The sequence below is a fragment of the Theropithecus gelada genome, chromosome 11 (genome assembly GCF_003255815.1).
Source record: "Theropithecus gelada isolate Dixy chromosome 11, Tgel_1.0, whole genome shotgun sequence".
Lineage (NCBI taxonomy): Eukaryota > Metazoa > Chordata > Mammalia > Primates > Cercopithecidae > Theropithecus > Theropithecus gelada.
Genome location: NC_037679.1, coordinates 29,750,553 through 29,770,182, shown reverse-complemented (window position 1 = coordinate 29,770,182; position 19,630 = coordinate 29,750,553). Strand labels below are relative to the sequence as shown.

The window sequence follows — 19,630 nt, the reverse complement described above, 5'->3', positions numbered from 1 at the left end:
ATTTACTATTTCCTTCCACTTTTTATTATTTTCTGTTTGCCTGCATTTATTTATGCAACAAAAATCTATTGAGCACCTAGTTATGTACCAGGAACTAGGATAGGCACTGGGTTAAACAAGGCAAAGGGGCTCACTCCTCAAAGAGCTAACATTAAGACAACAAATAAGCCCACACAAATGGGGTTATTAGAGACTATAATAAGGTCTGTGTAAGATACATACCAGATACTGAGATAGAGAATGTGATGAGGGTGGGGGTGGGATGCTTCTTTAGATAAAATGATTAGAGTGGCCTCCATGAAGATGGGCATTTAAGCCAAGACCTGATGAATCAGAGTAAGCAGCATTTCAAGATTTGGTAGATCAACATTATGAACAGAAGAAAGGGTTTGCAAAACAGAAACTAGGGCAGTGTGGCTGGAGCACTAGAAAGAAAGACAGGGCCACTGAAGTGAGCCAGAGACATAGATATGCAGGGCTCTGTAAACTAGGGTGAGCTGTGGAGCGTGTTGTAAAAGCAGTAGGAAAAGACACCTTAAAGAGTTTCTGCATGGAACACATAAAATAGATTTGATCTAGTATATATTTTAAAAATATTTCTCTTGACGTTATATGAAGAATGGATTGGAAAGGGACAAGCATGGAAGCAGGGATGCTATAATAGTATCCCAAGACATAGGTGACAGTAGCTGAATTTGGTGCTGACAGTGGAGACAGATAAAAATGGGAAGATTTTCTTGTATATTTGGAAGTAGAACTAACAGATCTGAGGATGGAGTGGGTGCGGTGAGGGAAGAACATGATTCACAGGTACTTCCCAGGTTTTTACTTGTATAATTGAATGATTAGTTCCATTTACTAAAATGGGAATGTTAGAATGACAGGTTTAAAAATAATCAGAATCTCAATTTTGGGCACCTTGAATTTGAGATTCCTTTTAGACATCCCAATTGAGATACAAGGTTAAATATAAGAGTCTGTGGAACTCAGAGGAAAGACCTTGGCTGAAGACAGAGACATTTGGAAAATATCAGCACATAGAATGTGTAAAACATGGGACTGAATAACATTTCCTAGGGAAAGAGTATAGAAAGAGTAGAAAATAGAAAGTGTCCAGGCAGGAACCCTAAGCCTTATCAGCATTAAGAAGTTGAGTAGAGGAAGAGGAGCCAGTGAAGGAGATGAGAACGAACACCACTGGCATTGGAGAAAACTCAGGAATATATGATGCCACAGAAGCTAAGAGAAGAACGTTTCAAGAAGACAAGAGTGCTCAATGGTGCCAAAATGATCCTGAGAACTAGATAAGGACACACAGTGTCTATTGGACGTGGCAGTAGGGAGGTCATTGGTGAGACCATTGACATGATTGGTTTCTTTCTGTTGTTGACATAATGTCAGATTAGAGTGATTGAAGAGTGTAACAGAGATGACAATGAGGCAGAAACCGTAGATGATTTGCTTGAAAATATTTTATGTGGAAACAAAGAAGTGAGACAATGGGTAGAGAGAGACGTGGAATCTATAAAGGTTTAATTTTCCAGGTAACTTACATATATTTATACACTTGTAGGAATAACCCAGTAGTGAAGGAGAAACTGATGATACAGAAAATGAAAAGGAAAGAAAATTCTTGAGAATACAGCAGGGGGTGGGAGCATAAGTGGAGGGATTTTGCCTTTGATAAGAGCAGAAAAGAGCTTTCACAGTACTGTGAGGACAGAGATGAGGCCTTCATAACTACTGTATGCCCAACATTCCTTGGCATATATCGGAAACTCAATAAATATTTGTTGAGTGAATCAAGTAAACATTCATTCCAAGCCAGGGAAACAAAACAAGAGTACATCCAAAGAGAAAGCTTGAAAGAGCAAGGCATAGTCAAGAGCAAAGAGAAGGGTATGACTTATCCATACTCCTTCATGAATTATTGCTTATTTTATAATGTGTTTAGACAATCTAGTTAATTTTTTTTTTTTTAAGACAGAGTCTTGCTCTGTACCCCGGGCTGGAGTACAGTGGCGCAATCTTGGCTCACTGCAACCTCTGCCTCCTGGGTTCAAGGGATTCTCCTGCCTCAGCCTCCTGAGTAGCTGGGATTACAGGCGCACACCACCAAGCCCAGCTAATTTTTTGTATTTTTAGTAGAGACAGGGTTTCATCATGTTGGTCAGGCTGGTCTCAAACTCCTGACCTGATGATCCACCTGCCTTGGCCTCCCAAAGTGCTGGGATTACAGATGTGAGCCACTGCGCCCAGGCTTAGTTTAAAATTTTTTTTTAATCACACTGGATTTTTTTTTTTTAATGTACAGCTACAGCCAATGTGGCATTTCATTAATTTCCTTTTCATGGTTTATTTATGTCTATTGTGATCCCCTAAAAATGTAAATTCTCAAAGGAATTTAGGATGTGTTTTCTACCTTGGTAATTCATTTTTAGACACAGGGCAGGAATCTAATACATTTGTTGAGAAGCATGTAATTTTCCTTAGCTTCCATGATTATCTTTACCACTGATAAAATTACTGATTATGTTAAACCAAAACACATATTTATAAATCACATATCTATTTTGTCTTAAAGGTGCTACTTGGCACTTGGTAAGATTTAATTCACAGTCATAGAGTCAATGTTTATTTACAAGGCTAGGGAAAATATAATGTTAAAAAAAAAAGTGTATATTCTAATGAGGGACACATAAACTCATTTTACTCACTTTTATTGTGTCTATGTCAGGGCAGTCAAATGAAATGGAAGGCAGATTATCTGTTATTAAAAATCTGCTAAATAACTAGGCATGACGGCTCATGCCTATAATCCCAGCACTTTGGGAGGCCAAGGCAGGTGGATCACCTGAGATCAGGAGTTCGAGACCAGCTTGCCCAACATAGTGAAACCCCATCTCTACTAAAAATACAAAAATTAGCCAGGCATGGTGGCAAGCACCTGTAGTCCCAGTTACTTGGCAGGCTGAGGCAGGAGAATCACTTGAACCCTGGAGACGGAGGTTGCAGTGAGCCAACATCGCACCACTGCACTCCAGCCTATGTGACAGAGCGAGACTCTGTCTAAAAAAAAAAAAAAGAAATCTGCTAAATACATTTTGAACATCTAGGACCCAATAAAATGTTTTTGACAATTTGTTATTTAGCAATTGCCTTCCTCAAAATACATGGCAGTGAGCAGTACTCCAAAATCAAGTACCATAAAGTATGCACATCAAATAAGATGCATTTGATAACCAAACATTTAAGATTTTTGTTTACTTTTTGTATCAAGAATAATTCTACCAATGACAATAAATCTTAAAACTTTGTTGCTGCCTTTGGGATAAAGAGAATAATAAATTTTGAGGTACTCATATATTTCTCCAGTTTGCAATACAAATAGAAATGATATGTATACACACTCTAATGGACTGTATGAATAATAAATGATGCAGCTATATTTTTATCATGGTAATAAAAAGTCAAAAATAATATACTCAGAAGAATTCTTATGAGTTAATAACAAACAGTGAATTTATTCTCACACATTCAGTGGATGAGGATTTATCTTATTTTAGGGTTACTGTGAAATTTTCATTTGTGGCTTTCTGGAAAATCATCAAATGTTGATCACCTTTCTTATTATTCTGTTTTGAAGCTATTCCAACATCCTATTTACTTGAACTTGCTGGAGTCTTCAAAGAATATTATAGTTATATTTAGAAAGAATGTCACCTTAGGAAATAGGAGATGTAATTTAATAGAAGTTGGGTGTGTAACAAAAGAGCCCCTGAGAAAGGGTCATTTGAACTGAGACCTGAATTTTGATAAATAGTAAGCCAGGTAAAAAATGACAAGGAGAATATGTTAGAGTATGTGGCATCCCAAAAGGTTTTTTTTAAAAAAACAAACATACTGTCCTAGCCATACTAGCATGACAATAAGACTTGCATTATAACAGAGATTTGTAATCTCCCTACCCTCTCCCTTACCACACCCCTACACATCAATTATCACTAGATAGCCCTTCTCAATTGTCCCACTCTGAATCTCTAGAAGACATCCACTTTCTCTCATAAGAATGGTTCTTTTGGTTTTGCATGACATATGCAGAAGTGAAGTTTTCTGCCCTTACTCTCCAAGTCACCTTCTATGGAATCTGTCACCTTCTGTGGGGTCTCCTGTGCACAGGAAATTGCCATAGCTGTTGACAGTGCCATAGCTGTTGGCAGTGGTAGTATCTGCCCGTGGCTATGTCAGAATTTCCAGGATTGATCCCGATGTCATTGATATCTGCACCAAGGACACTGTTCTCTACTTGCTGCTGGGATTCAAGGTCCTGTGTCTAATCATTGAGGACCCATGTGTATTGATTAGCTGTCGGAGGCCCTCTGGGCTTGAAGCTCTGCACTAAATACCACCAAAGGAAAGGGAGTCTTCTCTTGTGTCTTTTCCTCCGTTTGTGTGTGTTCCTTAGTTATGTATTTGCCCAAAATGTCGTAGAGGCTTCGTTTCATTTTGTTTTTATTTCAGACTTCATTTCCCCAGAGTTCTGACACAAGTTTTGATCTACGTTCCTCTTCCCTCCCCTCCATTTCACTCCAGTTTATTGTCCTTAAATTCCTCTTTTGAGACCTAGCCCTCAGGTCACTTAGGACAAATTTCATTCTGAGAAGTTCTTTAGTCATTCATGTAAATAGACACATAATTATTTCTAGCTCATAGTTCTTCTGGTTATGCCAGATTTTCCTGAATCCCCAGGTGGACACACCATTATTTCTATAAATGGCCATTCTCATATTAGGTCTGTATTTTTGGCAACTGAGTTAAGCAACAAACATCTTTTACAAAATATTTTTATAATGTGATTACATGTACATTTTTAAAATTTCACATATGATTCCAGAATTTTCATCTGTTGTCTACGGGGGGACTCTAGAGACAAAATATCTGGGTTAACTAGCTAACATCTTCTCCGCAATTTCTTCAAACACTGTTAAATAGTTCATTAGTAAAGAAATGTGGTTAGGGCAGTTGCAGTCGTGTTCTCCGAGTTCCTGTCTCTCTGCCAACGCCGCCCGGATGGCTTCCCAAAACCGCGACCCGGCAGCCACTAGCGTCATCGCCGCCCGTAAAGGAGCCGAGCCGAGCGGGGGCGCCGCCCGGGGTCCCGTGGGCAAAAGGCTACAGCAGGAGCTGATGACCCTCATGATGTCTGGCGATAAAGGGATTTCTGCCTTCCCTGAATCAGACAACCTTTTCAAATGGGTAGGGACCATCCATGGAGCAGCTGGAACAGTATATGAAGACCTGAGGTATAAGCTCTCACTAGAGTTCCCCAGTGGCTACCCTTACAATGCGCCCACGGTGAAATTCCTCACACCCTGCTACCACCCCAACGTGGACACCCAGGGTAACATATGCCTGGACATCCTGAAGGACAAGTGGTCTGCCCTATATGACGTCAGGACCATTCTGCTGTCCATCCAGAGCCTTCTAGGAGAACCCAACATTGATAGTCCCTTGAACACTCATGCTGCCGAGCTCTGGAAAAACCCCACAGCTTTTAAGAAGTACCTGCAAGAAACTTACTCAAAGCAGGTCACCAGCCAGGAGCCCTGACCCAGGCTGCCCAGCCTGTCCTTGTGTTGTCTTCTTAATTTTTCCTTAGATGGTCTGTCCTTTTTGTGATTTCTGTATAGGACTCTGTATCTTGAGCTGTGGTATTATTTTTGTTTTGTTTTTGTCTTTTAAATTAAGCCTCGGTTGAGCCCTTGTGATGTATATTAAATAAATGCATTTTGGTCCTTTTTTAGACAAAAAAAAAAAAAAAAAAAAAAAAAAAAAAAGAAATTCACTCCAGGCGCATGACAAATACGTACTCCAGTGCCAGCACTATCCAGGCAAAACAGTAAACATAACATGAAGCAATGCAAACATGTATGTGAAATTTGGCTCCACACCAAATCTGGCTTCATGCTTAACTGTATTTAAAAGAGAATGGGCCGGGCGCGGTGGCTCAAGCCTGTAATCCCAGCACTTTGGGAGGCCGAGACGGGTGGATCACGAGGTCAGGAGATCGAGACCATCCTGGCTAACACGGTGAAACCCTGTCTCTACTAAAAAATACAAAAAACTAGNAAAAAAAAAAAAAAAAAAAAAAAAAAAAAGAAATGTGGTTAGCTTGTGGTATATGAGGGAACTTCAAAAAGTTCATGGAAAATGGAATTAAAAGATAAAAATAAGAAATATAAATCTTATTTCTCAACAAAAGCTCCATTTTAAGTTCAAGACAATTTTGTAGACAATGATACCAGCCATTTAGTCTATCCCTAAGGAACTGAGGGTCCTGGGAATTTAACTATGTCAATATAATATTTTTTACATCATTAACTGAAGAAAAATTGGTGCCCTTTAAATATATTTTAACATTAGGAAACCAAAGTAAATGAGAAGAAGCCAAATCAGGACTGTAAGTTGGATGCCTAATGATTTCCCATCAAACCTCTCACAAAATCGCCCTTGTTTGATGAGAAGAATGAGCAGGAACATTGTTGCGGTGAAGAAGGACTCTCTGGTGAAGCTTTCCCAGTTGTTTTTCTAGTAACGCTTTGGCTAACTTTCTCACAACACTCTCATAATAGGTAGATGTCATTGTTCTCTGGCCCTCCAGAAAGTCAACAAACAAAATGTCTCGAGCATCCCAAAAGACTGTTGCCACGACCTTCACTCTTAACTGATTCTACTTTTGCTTTGACTGGACCACTTCCACCTCTTGGTAGCCATTGCTTTGATTATGCTTTGTCTCCAAGATTGTACAAGAGTAAACATGATAAAGCCATTTTTAATCTCCTGTTACAATTTTTCAAATAAATGCTTCAGGATTTTGATCCCACTTACTTAGAATTTCCATTGAAAACTCTGCTCTGATCTGGGCATGATTCTGACACCCAGCATGTTGAAACTTTGCTCAACTTTAATTTTTCATTCAGAACTGTGTAACCTGAACCAATTGATATGTCAATAGTATTGGCTATTGTCTCTGCTGTTAATCATTGTCTTTCTTCAATTAGGGCACAAACAAGATAAACATTTTCCTTGCAAATTGATATGATCTGCACTGCAGGCTTTACATTCAACATTGTCTCATTCCTTCTTAAAACGAGTTATCCATTGGTAAACTGCTGATATCTTTGGTACATTGTCCCAATAAACTTTTAGTAGATCATTAATGATTTAACTATTCTTCTATCCAAACTTCACCATAAATTTGGTTTTTGTCTTTCCTTAAATAGAAATAATTCTGCTAAAATTCTTCAATTTTGGAAGAATTAATGTCGCTCTGACAGGGGCTCTTTTCAAACTGATATCTCATTCTTCTTAGTGCCTCAAACTAGATCCTGTTCAGACATGTTACAACAAATTCATTTGAGTTTATTTTGTGCAAAAAAAATTTTAATTGATGCATCTTTTTTTCACAATATGCATTTTCCATGAAGATTTTGAAGACCTCTCATATAACAGAAGTCAGCATGTGTACAAAATTTAGTGTTTTTCTTAATGTCTATCCCCTCTATGAGAATTTTTAAATTATCTGAAACGTAAAGGTTTTAAATGGTCTTTAAAATAATTACATCTTATTGTCCATATTTTTAAAATAAGCTAATTGTAAGATATAAGTTTGAAATTTACATCACTTATGAGATGCCACTATTAGTAAATTATGACATAGATATGAGATATGACAAAAAAGTTCACCAAGAGACAACCATACTAAGCAGAATGGGTCCAATCTTTACTTGTCTCCTGAAGAATAGCCACATGACATAGTTGAAAAATTAAATATGGGGTAAGAAGGCCTAATTCTGCCACTTATTAGTCGTCATTTAACCATTTTGAATTTCGTCTGTGAAAATCTCTGCCCAACTTAATAACAAAACTAGGCCGGGCGCGGTGGCTCAAGCCTGTAATCCCAGCACTTTGTGAGGCCGAGGCGGGTGGATCACGAGGTCAGGGGATCGAGACCATCCTGGCTAACATGGTGAAACCCCGTCTCTACTAAAAATACAAAAAAACTAGCCGGGCGTGGTGGTGGGCGCCTGTAGTCCCAGCTACTCGGAGGCTGAGGCAGGAGAATGGCGTGAACCTGGGAGGCGGAGCTTGCAGTGAGCCGAGATCGCGCCACTGCACTCCAGCCTGGGTGATACAGCGCGAGACTCCGTCTCAAAAAAAAAAATAATAATAACAAAACTACTTAATGGTAACATTTATTGAGTGCATATTAGGTTCCAGGCAACACCCTACACATCTTAGAAGCTTTCTCAATCAATCCCCTTAACAACTTCAGACACAGTAGACCATTATCTTCTCTTTCAGATGAAAAAACTGACCTTGTGAGAGGTTAAGTAACTAGCCCAGGTTTATCCAGCTGAGTTGAAGAGTTATGCTTCAGACCCAGACAGTCTGACTTTGAATCATAGCACTTAACTGGTGTGCTGTACCTAATGGGAAATGATGTTCAAATGTGGAGAGTGGTATTAACTCTGAAATCACTGTGGTTTTTTGCCTCTGAGATATGTGGTTGAAGCAAGTCATTTCTCAAAAATAGCCACTGCATTCTCTGTAACAGTCAACTGCCATCATTTTCCAGATAGACCTGGTAATTTTGTATTTTAAAAATATCTGCAATTGGCTCAACAAAATATTTTATTCAAATTCCATCACCCACAACTATTTTGCATTTTTTGGATCTTATAAAACCATTACATCTTATAGACTAACAGATTTATGTAGTTGTAATTACCATATACATATATTTGCATTATGTTTATTTTACCTAATATTATAGACCTTTATTCATTCATCCGAAAGATATTTATTGAGCTTCTGCCATAAGCCAAGCATTATCTAGGCTCTGTGGATCATCAGTAAGCCAAACAGCCAAAATCCTTGCTCTTTTGAAGCATACCTTCTAATAGGAACAGAACATAACACATCAATGATGAGAAGTGCTAAGGAAAAAAATAATAAGGCAAGGTAAGGAGGCAGATGGTGACAGGAAGGGTGGTATTCTAAAAAAGTCTGATTAGCGGAGGCATCTCTGAAAAGGTAATGTTTCAGTAGAGACTTGAATGAAGGGACGGAGTGAGCCCTGCAGATATCTCAGAGAGAGGATTTCTAACAGTGAGACAGTTTAAAAAGGCTCTGAGGCTGGCGGGGGCTTGGTGTGTTTGAAAAGCAGCAAGGAGACTAAAATGAAGTGGAAGACGAGGAAGAGTGGTGGAAGATGGGGGGGTGCTATTAGAGAGATCAAATAGGACCATGTCAGATTATAATTTTATTCTGAATGAGTTAGAAGTCTTCAGAGGGTTTTTTTAAAAAAGTACTGGCATGATCTAATTTATGGCTTCAGAAATTACTCCAGGTTTTTGCAGAAAATAAACTATAAAAGGCAGAATGGAAGCAGGGAGACCTGCTTTGGCAGTGGCTTTGGCCCATGATAGATGTGGAGGTGGTAGAAATGGTCTTATTCTGAAAATTGTTCATAGTTAATGCTAACCGGTTTTACCAACTCTGGAGGGAAAGAAGGGAGACAAGAATGATGGCTGGTTTGTTTTTGTTTTTTGTTTTTTGTTTTTGAGATGGAGTCTCCCTCTGTCGCCCAGGCTGGAGTGCAGTGGTGCGATCTCGGCTCACTGCAACCTCTGCCTCCTGGGATGGCTGGTTTTTTAACTTGAGTGCAGGAAAGATTGAAGTTGCTAGTTATGGAAAGGAAGAGAATTGACAGAGGAACAGATGCAGGGTAGAGGTGAGTAGAGTAGGAATCAGGAGTTCAGTGTGGACAAGATCCAGTTAGTTATCTAAGGAGGTATGTCAAGGATGCAACTGGATGCATGAGTCTTGAGTTCTAAGGGAGAGATCCTGCTTAATTTGAGACTATAGAGGAAAAGAAGAGAATAAGAATTGAGCATTGGGCTGTCCATTGTATAGAGGTGAGGAAGATGAGGACAAATAAGCAAAGGAAACTTGAAAAGGAATGGCCAATGAGAAGCAAAAGTAAGACAATGTGGCACCCTGGAAGCCTAGGCAGGAAACGGTATCAGGGCAGAGGAAGGAATCATTTGTGTAAAGGAGGAAAGTCAACAGGAGGAAGATTAAGGATTGAACATTGGATGTAGCAATTCTGGTTTAGTTTAACAGGAGCTGATACAGGGAGAATGGGAGGTGGAAAGAGGAATTAGAAACAATAAATATGGGCAACTCTTTTGAGACTTTTTTTTTTTTTTTTTTTTTTTTGAGACGGAGTCTCGCTGTGTCACCCAGGCTGGAGTGCAGTGGCGCGATCTCGGCTCACTGCAAGCTCCGCCTCCCGGGTTTACGCCATTCTCCTGCCTCAGCCTCCGAGTAGCTGGGACTACAGGCGCCCGCCACCACGCCCGGCTAGTTTTTTGTATTTTTAGTAGAGACGGGGTTTCACCATGTTAGCCAGGATGGTCTCGATCTCCTGACCTCGTGATCCACCCGCCTCGGCCTCCCAAAGTGCTGGGATTACAGGGTTGAGCCACCGCGCCCGGCCTTTTGTTTAAACTGTGATTAACAAAAAGAAACGGTAGCCGGATAACAGGATATTTGGATTTGTTCGGCTTTTGTTTTAATGTAAGAAATATTATAACACATTTGAATACAAATTAGAAAGATCTAGTAGAAAGGGTGAACTAATGATGCAGGAATGAAAGGAAGAATTAGACAATTATATCCTGTTGATGTCACATTATCCTTTTTACTGTTGATGTAACATTATCCTTTTTACTATTGATGTTCATTTAAGTTGCTTCTGATTTTTTACTATTATGTCGCAAAGCAAGTATTTGTGCCTGCTTATTTTTTATTCATTGAGATCATTTTCTTAAGATAAATTTGCAGATGGGGAATTACTGGATTAAAGATGATGAACATTTTTAAGACTCTTAACACTGTCCTATTGCCTTAAAATCAATTCCATGTGCCCAGTAATGTATAAATGATTAAGTTTTATTGCAACCTTGCTAGAGTTATGTCATATAACTTGAGTCCATAATTCATGGAATTCCTACTGTTTCAACTACCCTTTTTCTATCAGACTATTAGCTTCTAAAAGACGGAGATAATGTCTTAATTTTTTCTTGCCATCTATTTTTTAGACCAAATATTTCTCTAATAATAATACAACAGTTATCTGAAATCCCTCTGGGTTCAATCGTAATGGTATGCGTATGGTATGGTGAGAAAAAAAAATCATCAGTTTTAAAATCAGACCAACCAGTATTTGAATCCCAGATTTGTTACTTTGCCTCTGATTGAGTCCCTTTAATTTGCCCATCAATATAAAAATTAATAATAATCCTTGTTTCTAAGTCATGCTGACTGCTAAAATAAGATATCTGTAAAGCCCCTAGCACCAAGTAAGAAAATTGTGGTGGAAATAGTGGAACTTTGAAAAGAAATTTGTGCTTATTATGAAAATAGCTTATGAGCATTTAATATTTTTTAAGTCAGGAAGATAAAAACATTCCTCATGCAACACACCTTGTCCACAGCCCATAAAGTTCTCATCTTACAGTTTTGCTAATTCCCATGGAAAAAAAATCCCCATGAATTTCAATTCTAGTAAACTGTTGAAACAGCAAGCACCTGGGATATCTCTTGGGAAAGCACAGGCTGCTACAGTAGACCTGGGATCCACAGTGTCTCTAGAAATAGTACCAGGCGGTTACCTCCAGGTGACTAAATGAGGCTTCATCTCAGCACACAAGCTTAGAAAGCTTTACGATTAGTCCTGCTTGCTATGGTGAGGAAATAACACAAAGAACAGTACCAATGGAAGCCAACTTCATCACAACATGCAGTCAGTTTCCAAACAGGTAAGATAATCTCTCATGACAGGCAGAGGGTCCTTGGTGTAATGTTGAGAGCTTAGAAGGGTAAATATTAAGATTTATGTCTATATCTGTTCATGTAAATGTAGATAAATGAGTCAGCATAGAACCTCTGTGATATCTAGGGAAATATCTTTAGCCTAAAAGTCTGAAATTAAAAGAAAATGCTATGCAACCATTCAAAATATCTTAATAAAGATCCTACCACAATCAGAAGGAGTTTCTTGTAAAATTCATAATCATCCTAAGGAGAGTAGAATTACAAATATGTTCACTTGAACAGAACTCAAAAGTTCGTAAAGGACCTTGAGTGGAGCAGATATTTTCTTTGTTTTGTTTAGTGTGGTTCCCACACTGACATCGGGGAAAAGATGACGACTAGAAACGAAAATTGAGAGAGGATTACAGTGGGTTAATTCATTAAATCTAGACATTTTTATAATATTGACATCCCGGGTACCCTGTGTTTGTGTGCAGACTTCACTAAAACACTAGTCAGTAGCTTCTGTTATAATTGCATGTGGGGTCCAGTGAGTGAGAGTCAGTGCTATGAGACATCATCAGCTAAATTCCCAGCTGGGGAACTCAGCTTTGTTGTTTTTCATCAGTAAACCAAGAACCTTACTCTAACGTTGACTTAAATATGGCTCTTGTTAAAAATGATATATATATTTATTAGTTAATCTGTATAGAAAGTGCTATCCTCAGGTGAAAAACTTCGCACGATGTTTTTTCACTTGTTTATTTCAAAAAGTATGTATTTAGTTTCCACTGTGTTCTAGGCATTGTACAAAGTTCCAGACAACAAAGATTAAAAATAAAAATTTAGTTTGAATATTTAAAAACAATATAATGATTCTGCTGTTGGTACAAAGTTATAGATAATTTTAATTTTATCTGTGGTCCTTGATGATGAATCACAATGTCAAAAAATAATGCATCTGGTGTTTACATCCATCTTAATAACAAAATTGGATTAACTTTCTGTCTGATTCAATATTGCAGAAAACAGTCATCAAGATGGCCCAAATAAATTATTTGATTCAAGAAGTCAAGCTCTGTTTCCCACAAAATAAAGGGCTGCCAGATTTGATTTTATTTTTTTAAGTACATCTCTGGTGTGAGACATGAGCAGGTAATAATGCCAAATTATGGCTTGGCAAGAATTTCCAAGCAGGATTTAGGGCTTAGCAGCAAGATTTCAGACTAAAGGGAAAGGAAAGTTTTTAGTGATTTTCTTTTAATATTTGTTGCATATATAGTTTTTAATATGAGGAGGACTAACCTGTTTAAATCTATCATTTAAAAGAAATCAAGCTTTAAAGAAGATGTGGCTTCTTAGCCTTGTACACCAAAATATATTGCCCTACAGCATTCATAGTCTTCAAGTTAATTTTTAAAATTGCTATTGCGAATTACTCAGTTGATAATTCATGCTGGATTCTGTTGTATCAAATTAGCCATTTCTATATTTAGCTATCACAAAAAGGAATAAGCTATAAATAGTCTCCCTTGTTTTTCTGATCAATATATGCACTTCTAACAATTTAATAATTAGATCAGACATAGTGCAATCCTAATAAATACCATGACCCCAATCTTCCTAAAAGAAAAAAAAAAAAGAATCTTACTGTGGTAATTGAGAAGTAATAACAGGATGAAATAGGCAGAGTCATGTTGTGCTTTAAAGTTATGCTGCAGACAACATCACTCAGAATCTTTCTTTTCTAGAAATGAGATGGTTCTCAAGGTGCTAATCACTAAAATAACACATTGTGGAAAATTATATGCTTGTTGTTATTTTGCCATATCCTTCTTCAGTTGAAAGGACCACAAAAACACTAGCTAAATCTTATTCCACACTCTGCCTTTATTCGTTTTAACTATGCAGAAAATTATTAATTCCCCCTGTGACAGAAAAAAATCAAGATTACTAGGAATAAAAGTTGAAGGACATTAAATCAGAGTTTTTATTTGCATCTTAAAAGCACATGCCAGTAAACCTCATTTCATTTTACCGTGTTTCTTGGAGAACTGTGTAGTTCACCGGAAGAGTGAAAACACAGAATCCTATTACAGCCATTGAAGTGAAACATAAACTACTTCATGGAGGGAATAAAAATAAAAGTAAAAGTATAACACCCTTCCACGGAGCATTAGACTTCAAACTACCCTTGTAATCAGACTGATGTTTCAGAGCTTGTGTGGTCTCTGTGCCCCTTCAGAGCGTAAGCTTTTGCACGTGATCAGCTGAAAGTCCCAAAAGAATCTATTCCTGTTGATTGAATATAAGCACATAAAAGGTAGCCATCTCCTTATTTCACCTACATCTGAAATAAAGCTCCAGTGACCTGTAAGGATTGTTAATTTCTTAATTTAAAAAAAAAAAGTAGTATTTATATATTCAATGACTCAGGACAGTATCAGTTTATGACTAGAATGCAAAGTTCTTGGGGGCTGAAGGATTATTATTTTGCCCATGTATATCTACTTCTAAGCATCCCTAAATGTCACTTCGAAGTAATCTTGGTCTCAATTCTTACTGAACAGTGTAGTGAAAAGTCTTCTTTGACCTTTCAGAAAAGCTCCATGAATGAAGAAGTCAGGGCTGTGATGATTAGAGTTTTGTTATTTTGATGGTGCTGGATGTAGAAACCTGAATTTGTCTGACCTCGTTTTTCAGACATTTGCCTGAGTGTTGAGCTTTTGTCCACACAGGGTTTCTGCCTGACCCTGATTCCAGTCATTTTCAACTCAAGCTTTGGCTCCTGGGTTCTGCCATCAGCATGAGAAATACTGAAGGAAGGGGAGGGGAGTAATAACTGAGGGGAGGCTGAAAGAGAACAAAGAACAAGAATAACTGGGAAAAATAACATCCCAATAAAAGATTGAAAACATAATCGGGGGAGTGGAAGGTGGAAAGTTCTGTTGACTCAAACATATAATAATGAGAATTGAATACTCTGTTAAAAGCAAGTAACTCGCTATTATGTTTGTTTACTGTACCCAGGATAATATCTATTTGTGGTTAAATCGTGATTTTTCTCCTGTCTCTAAAGAACTTTGCATTAAATCTGTTTTCTTCTATTTCATCCATAGACCTGTCTGTAACTTTTATAAAAATATTTTTACAAGCATAAATGGACATGAAGTCACAAAGTACAGAAATGATACTATCATAAAAAGTATACAGAGTATTATTTCAGATTTTATGGAAGCTTTATCTCCTCCAGTGAATTTGTACTTGGAAGAGTGGAGACCTTCACCATTTCATAATTTTTAAAAACAGCTTATAAGGATGGGGGCTTACTCAAAATTGTATAGAATTTAAAATTTCCAGAACAATGTACAAAAGTTCTTCATTTAATTTCTAAATTTTAGGTCTTTGCAGGTGAAAGAAAAGTTTTTATCACAAGAATGTTATTAGGGGATGTGAAAGGGGACACTAATTAAGAGGTAATATTAAAATAGATGACAGAGATTAATGAAATGAAGGAAAAACTAGGTTATAAAAAGCATTTCAAATGAGTAGGATACAGGATTCTATTCTAAATCATTAAATTTGGCTTTGTTTCAATATTAATATTTAATTTGTAGTGGTACAAATGAAAAGAAAGATGAATATGAATTTAGTTCAATGTCTTTAAAGAGTCTTCCAAACGATTTAGGATTTGAATTGCATGTTCACAGAAGCTGTAATGTGAAGGGGCAGGATGGAGAGTGAATGGAAACAGAGATACTGAACTCAAATAACTGTTGTTAAAATGTGCCGTTTTGACCTTCAACCTCGAATATATATATTCTCTCCAGAGACAAATGATAGCATTTCAGCAAGACCAAATTGTTTTGACCCTTGCTTTTTCCTGGGGCCTAGAGTTTCTGATTGACTTTTGGTGAAAGCTCCTTAACAAGTATAATAATCATTAACTGTAAACACTGCAAATCCAATCAGGCCACTTTTTAATGTTGATATTATTACTATTCTGGTTACTACGTTCAAGAGCTTCATTTCATCAACAAAGTTGTTCCTCCACTTCCCCTTGTACTGAATATTCAAAGAAGTCACTAAACTAATCTTTGTCAACATTGATGTGTAGTAAACACATATCTTCAAGCCTAGTTTACTGTTACCTTTTATCTGCCACTTCTAGCTGTTTTATAGCTAATAGTGACGTCAGTGGTGGCCATCTGGTGCGGCGGCTGCCATCACGCCGGCCGCTGCAGGGAGGGTATCGGGAGGAGGCAGACAGACCCCCCCCAACAGCAGCCCACTGCCCTGGGGAACGCCCAGTGGGGCGGGGCTGGATTGTGCTCGGGGCAAGGGGGAGCTCTGGCTAGCCCCTGAGCTCCCGGGCCACAGGCGGAGCTCCGAGAGACAGGTAGAGCTCTCGGCAGCATCCATCCAGCCCCGCTACTAGCGCAAGCCCAGCAAGGACCTAGAGCCCCTGCCTCAGGCTGCCAGGGGGCGTGGCCAGGTGCCCTGCTCCATGGAGCCTGCGGAGCCGGCATAAGCGAGAGCCCTGCCTCTTCCAAGTTGGCAAGTGGGAGCTCCCCAGGTGCAACTGCAGGTGTCCAGGCCACCGCTGCAACCTGGGCACCCCTGTGCTCTCGGGAGCTGGGAGTAGGCAGAAGCCCCGCCCTCCTGGGCAAGGCTGCAGCTGCCCAAGTCAGGGCTGCGGATCTAGGCCTCCTGCTCCACTGGGCAAGCAGGAACCTGCTTCCTCTGCTCCCAGCTGCAGCCACCCAAACCTGAGTTGCAGACCCAGGCATCCCTGCATTCTTACCCTTGCAGGCTGGAGTGCCTGTTTCTGCTGCCTGACTTCTCCCTACTCTGGGCACCTGCTCTCATCTGGGAGCAGGGTTGGGGCTGAGCCCACTGCTCAGGGCAGTGCTGACGTGTCAGCCCTCCACAGCCTTACACCCCCCAGACTTTGGGTGCCAAAAAGAGGGGAAACTAAAAGGGGACTGAGGGCAGCTGAATGCTGACCTGCAGGTGTCTCTTGGTTCCAGCAGCCTGGGCACCATGGATGGCCACGGGAGGCAGGCTCCTGGGCAGAAAATGGCAGGTCCTCAGTAAAGCCTGGGGACCAGGGCTGCCAGTCCTGCAGACCCAGAGCAGGAGCTCATGGTGCTTTTTCCTGGGCCCACCCATGGCTGCCTATGAACTAATTAACATGCACTTCCCCACCCTCTGAGACCCACAAAGGCCTCAGCCAGAGCAGGCGGAGGGTGGAGAGATGAAGAGGGAGAGGGGACAACCAGCTGCAGACAGGAGCTATCCTCTCTGCTGAAAGTAGGAGAGGACAGAACAATCAGCTACAGAGAGGAGCTACCCTCTCTACTGAGAGTTTCAGAGACCTGGGGAGATGGGACTACCAGCTGCAGAGAGGAACAATCCTTTCCAGGGCCTCCTCTCTGTTGACAGCAGTAGATGTCTGGATGACCAGTAGCAGAGAGGAGCTACCCTCTCCAGGGCCTCCTCTCTGCTGAGAGCTGAACACTCCACAGATGACCAGCCTACAGAGAAAAGCTATCAACTGTGGGTCTGCACTGAGCTGTTCTAACACTTAATAAAGCTCATCTTTGTCTTGTTCACCCTTCACTTGTCTACATACCTCATTCTTCCTGAATGCAGAACAAGAACTTGGGCAAAGGTGCCACCAGCCACAGAGGTTTCTGGCCAGAAAATCGACACCCCAAAGATCCCCTATCAATAGCTCACGTAGGGTCCACATTAAAGACTATGAAAGGGATGCATGTGTCAGGTGAAGAAACTGAGCCTCATTTTCTTCTACTGAGAAGAAATTTGACCAAGGCCACTCAACCCAGGTTTGAACCCAAGTCTGCCTTACTAACCCCTATCTTAACTATTATTTGATACTGTGGCAGTTTTTGATTGGTATTTGCTCTCCTACCTGCGACATCTGAACACACAAAAACATTTATTTTGTTAAGCTGTGCTCAGGCTCCCTAGCAGTTTAGAAAACAGGCAAGCACTTTTAAATGTGTGAGCACAAAATTCAAGAAGCTCCTGAATATTGTCCTTGTCCACAAGGTCTTACCCTTTATAAACAAGAAATTTAGGTATCTTTTCTCACTCTCTATCAATACTCATTTAGCTCTTTTGTGAATTGTTTTAATTAGCTTATCAATTGATCATAACAACTGAGCAAAGATATGAAAAACTCATGAAGTTGGTATTGTAACTGTTTATGAAATGTCTCAACGTATTATTCTTACCAATACTGTTAGTATTGTTATTTCATGTGTTAAAAGGGGTAGCTCATCAGTAATATAAGGAGCTTAAGAAGGAAGAGTAAGTCATCTAAGACACTGTTGCTGTAGTATAAAGGTCATAGTTATTTAAAACTATGGGGAAAAAATGTATTCTCTCTGTTTACCATCCTCTTTATCCTTTTGTTCTGACCAAAATTGGTCTGGGTGTCCTACCTATTTCTTCATTATACCTCACTCCTTCACCTCTTAAAAGGGTCAATATACTAACAACATACTAATTTTAGTTTACTAAGACCAAATTGTACCAACCCTTAAAAACTCACTCAATAACCTTTGGCATAAAAAAGTCTGCAGTTGTACAGAATGCACCTATATGGCTGTGCAAGGAACTTGCACTTTTCATGTGAGTTGCAGTGAGGATCACATGGCCTCCCAATGCACCTTGAATCACATTTTGAGTATCAGGACTTAAAGGCTTCCAATTACCTACTCATTAACACATCAGACAGCCTTTTTCTTTTCACATTTTCCTTAACCTCCAGCAGTATCTGGCTCTGTTGAGAAACCTCTTTTGGAAACTCTCTACTCCTGACTTCCATAACACCATTTACCATGATGTTTCTCTGACCTGTCTACAAGCATAGATATCTGTGCTGAAATAAGGCCATCTAGCAATAAAAGTTGTAAAGTTGTAGAGCCCATTTTTTTTGTCTGACTTTTTGGTGCTATGTATTGGTGTTTTAGTGGAAAAGACAGAGGAATTGGGCTTACGGAGATCAAAATGTCAATTCTATTGCTGACAGAGCTGCTGAATTTGTGACTTCAAAGCATGAAAGTGATATTCTTTTATGACTGCATCTGCTTCAAGCAAATTTTCTCACCAGTCACAGGCAGCAATGGTAAACCGCAGCACTCCCCTACAGGGACAATGGCTTTGGGGCTTACTTTACCACTTGCAAAGAACAGACCAGATTATATGGTCTTTACAGGCAGGCAGAACCCTAAAGGAAAGCACAGAGCTACACATGCCCCACTATCTTATTCCAAATGCACCAATTACACAAGTCACTTTCCCTCTCCTAGGGAGACTGACGAGAGGAAGAATCCAGGAATATTATTATATTAAAACTGCTACCACACAGAATAAAACATCAGGACTGGGTAATAAAGTGTTTCCTGCCCATATAATGGAAAGTGGAAAGCCATAGAAATGTAGTAGCTATAGCATCACATTAAAATGGATAAATATTTGTATGATATATGTGGGTATATGCATATATACATTATATGATATAACCTATGTATCGGGGGGGAAAAAAAAAAACTAACACTAAAAATACCACAACCTTATCCCAGGATGATGGGATACATGATTATCCCAAAAGAAATAATACTTATTTCTCTTTTCTAATTCGTTATGTTTTCTAAATGTTCTATCATATGCATTAACTTATATAATTAGAAAGGTAAATTTTAAAACTCAAATTAGC

The 19,630-nt window shown here is 39.2% G+C and overlaps 2 protein-coding genes across 7 annotated transcripts in view; both read left to right on the top strand.

Moving 5' to 3' along the window:
• Positions 1 to 19,630, top strand: part of PTPRR (protein tyrosine phosphatase, receptor type R) — a 285,083-nt gene that overhangs the window by 121,395 nt on the left and 144,058 nt on the right. Inside the window, exon 1 of one of the 2 annotated variants that reach the window (XM_025403509.1) lies at positions 11,722 to 11,888. The exons of the other annotated variant lie outside the window; for it this stretch is intronic. Within the exon in view, the coding sequence (XP_025259294.1) occupies positions 11,868 to 11,888 (21 nt within the window). The 5' untranslated portion in view covers positions 11,722 to 11,867. Of the gene's footprint in view, positions 1 to 11,721; positions 11,889 to 19,630 lie in introns of those variants that run through there. 2 annotated transcript variants of the gene reach the window in all.
• Positions 5,023 to 5,817, top strand: LOC112635394 (ubiquitin-conjugating enzyme E2 C-like). Of its 5 annotated transcripts, none has more exons than XM_025403515.1 (2): positions 5,034 to 5,206; positions 5,288 to 5,755. In XM_025403515.1, the coding sequence occupies exons 1-2, from the start codon at positions 5,071 to 5,073 to the stop codon at positions 5,608 to 5,610; spliced, it is 459 nt and encodes a 152-aa protein (XP_025259300.1). In that variant the 5' UTR covers positions 5,034 to 5,070; the 3' UTR covers positions 5,611 to 5,755. The 5 variants fall into 5 exon arrangements, with proteins under 5 accessions (XP_025259298.1, XP_025259300.1, XP_025259301.1 ...); XM_025403516.1 differs by having other exon boundaries at positions 5,034 to 5,223; positions 5,401 to 5,755; XM_025403514.1 differs by having other exon boundaries at positions 5,034 to 5,355; positions 5,428 to 5,755.

Excerpts from the sequence above, each read along its gene's own strand:
- LOC112635394 (XM_025403513.1), top strand. The coding sequence starts at position 5,071 with ATGGCTTCCCAAAACCGCGACCCGGCAGCCACTAGCGTCATCGCCGCC.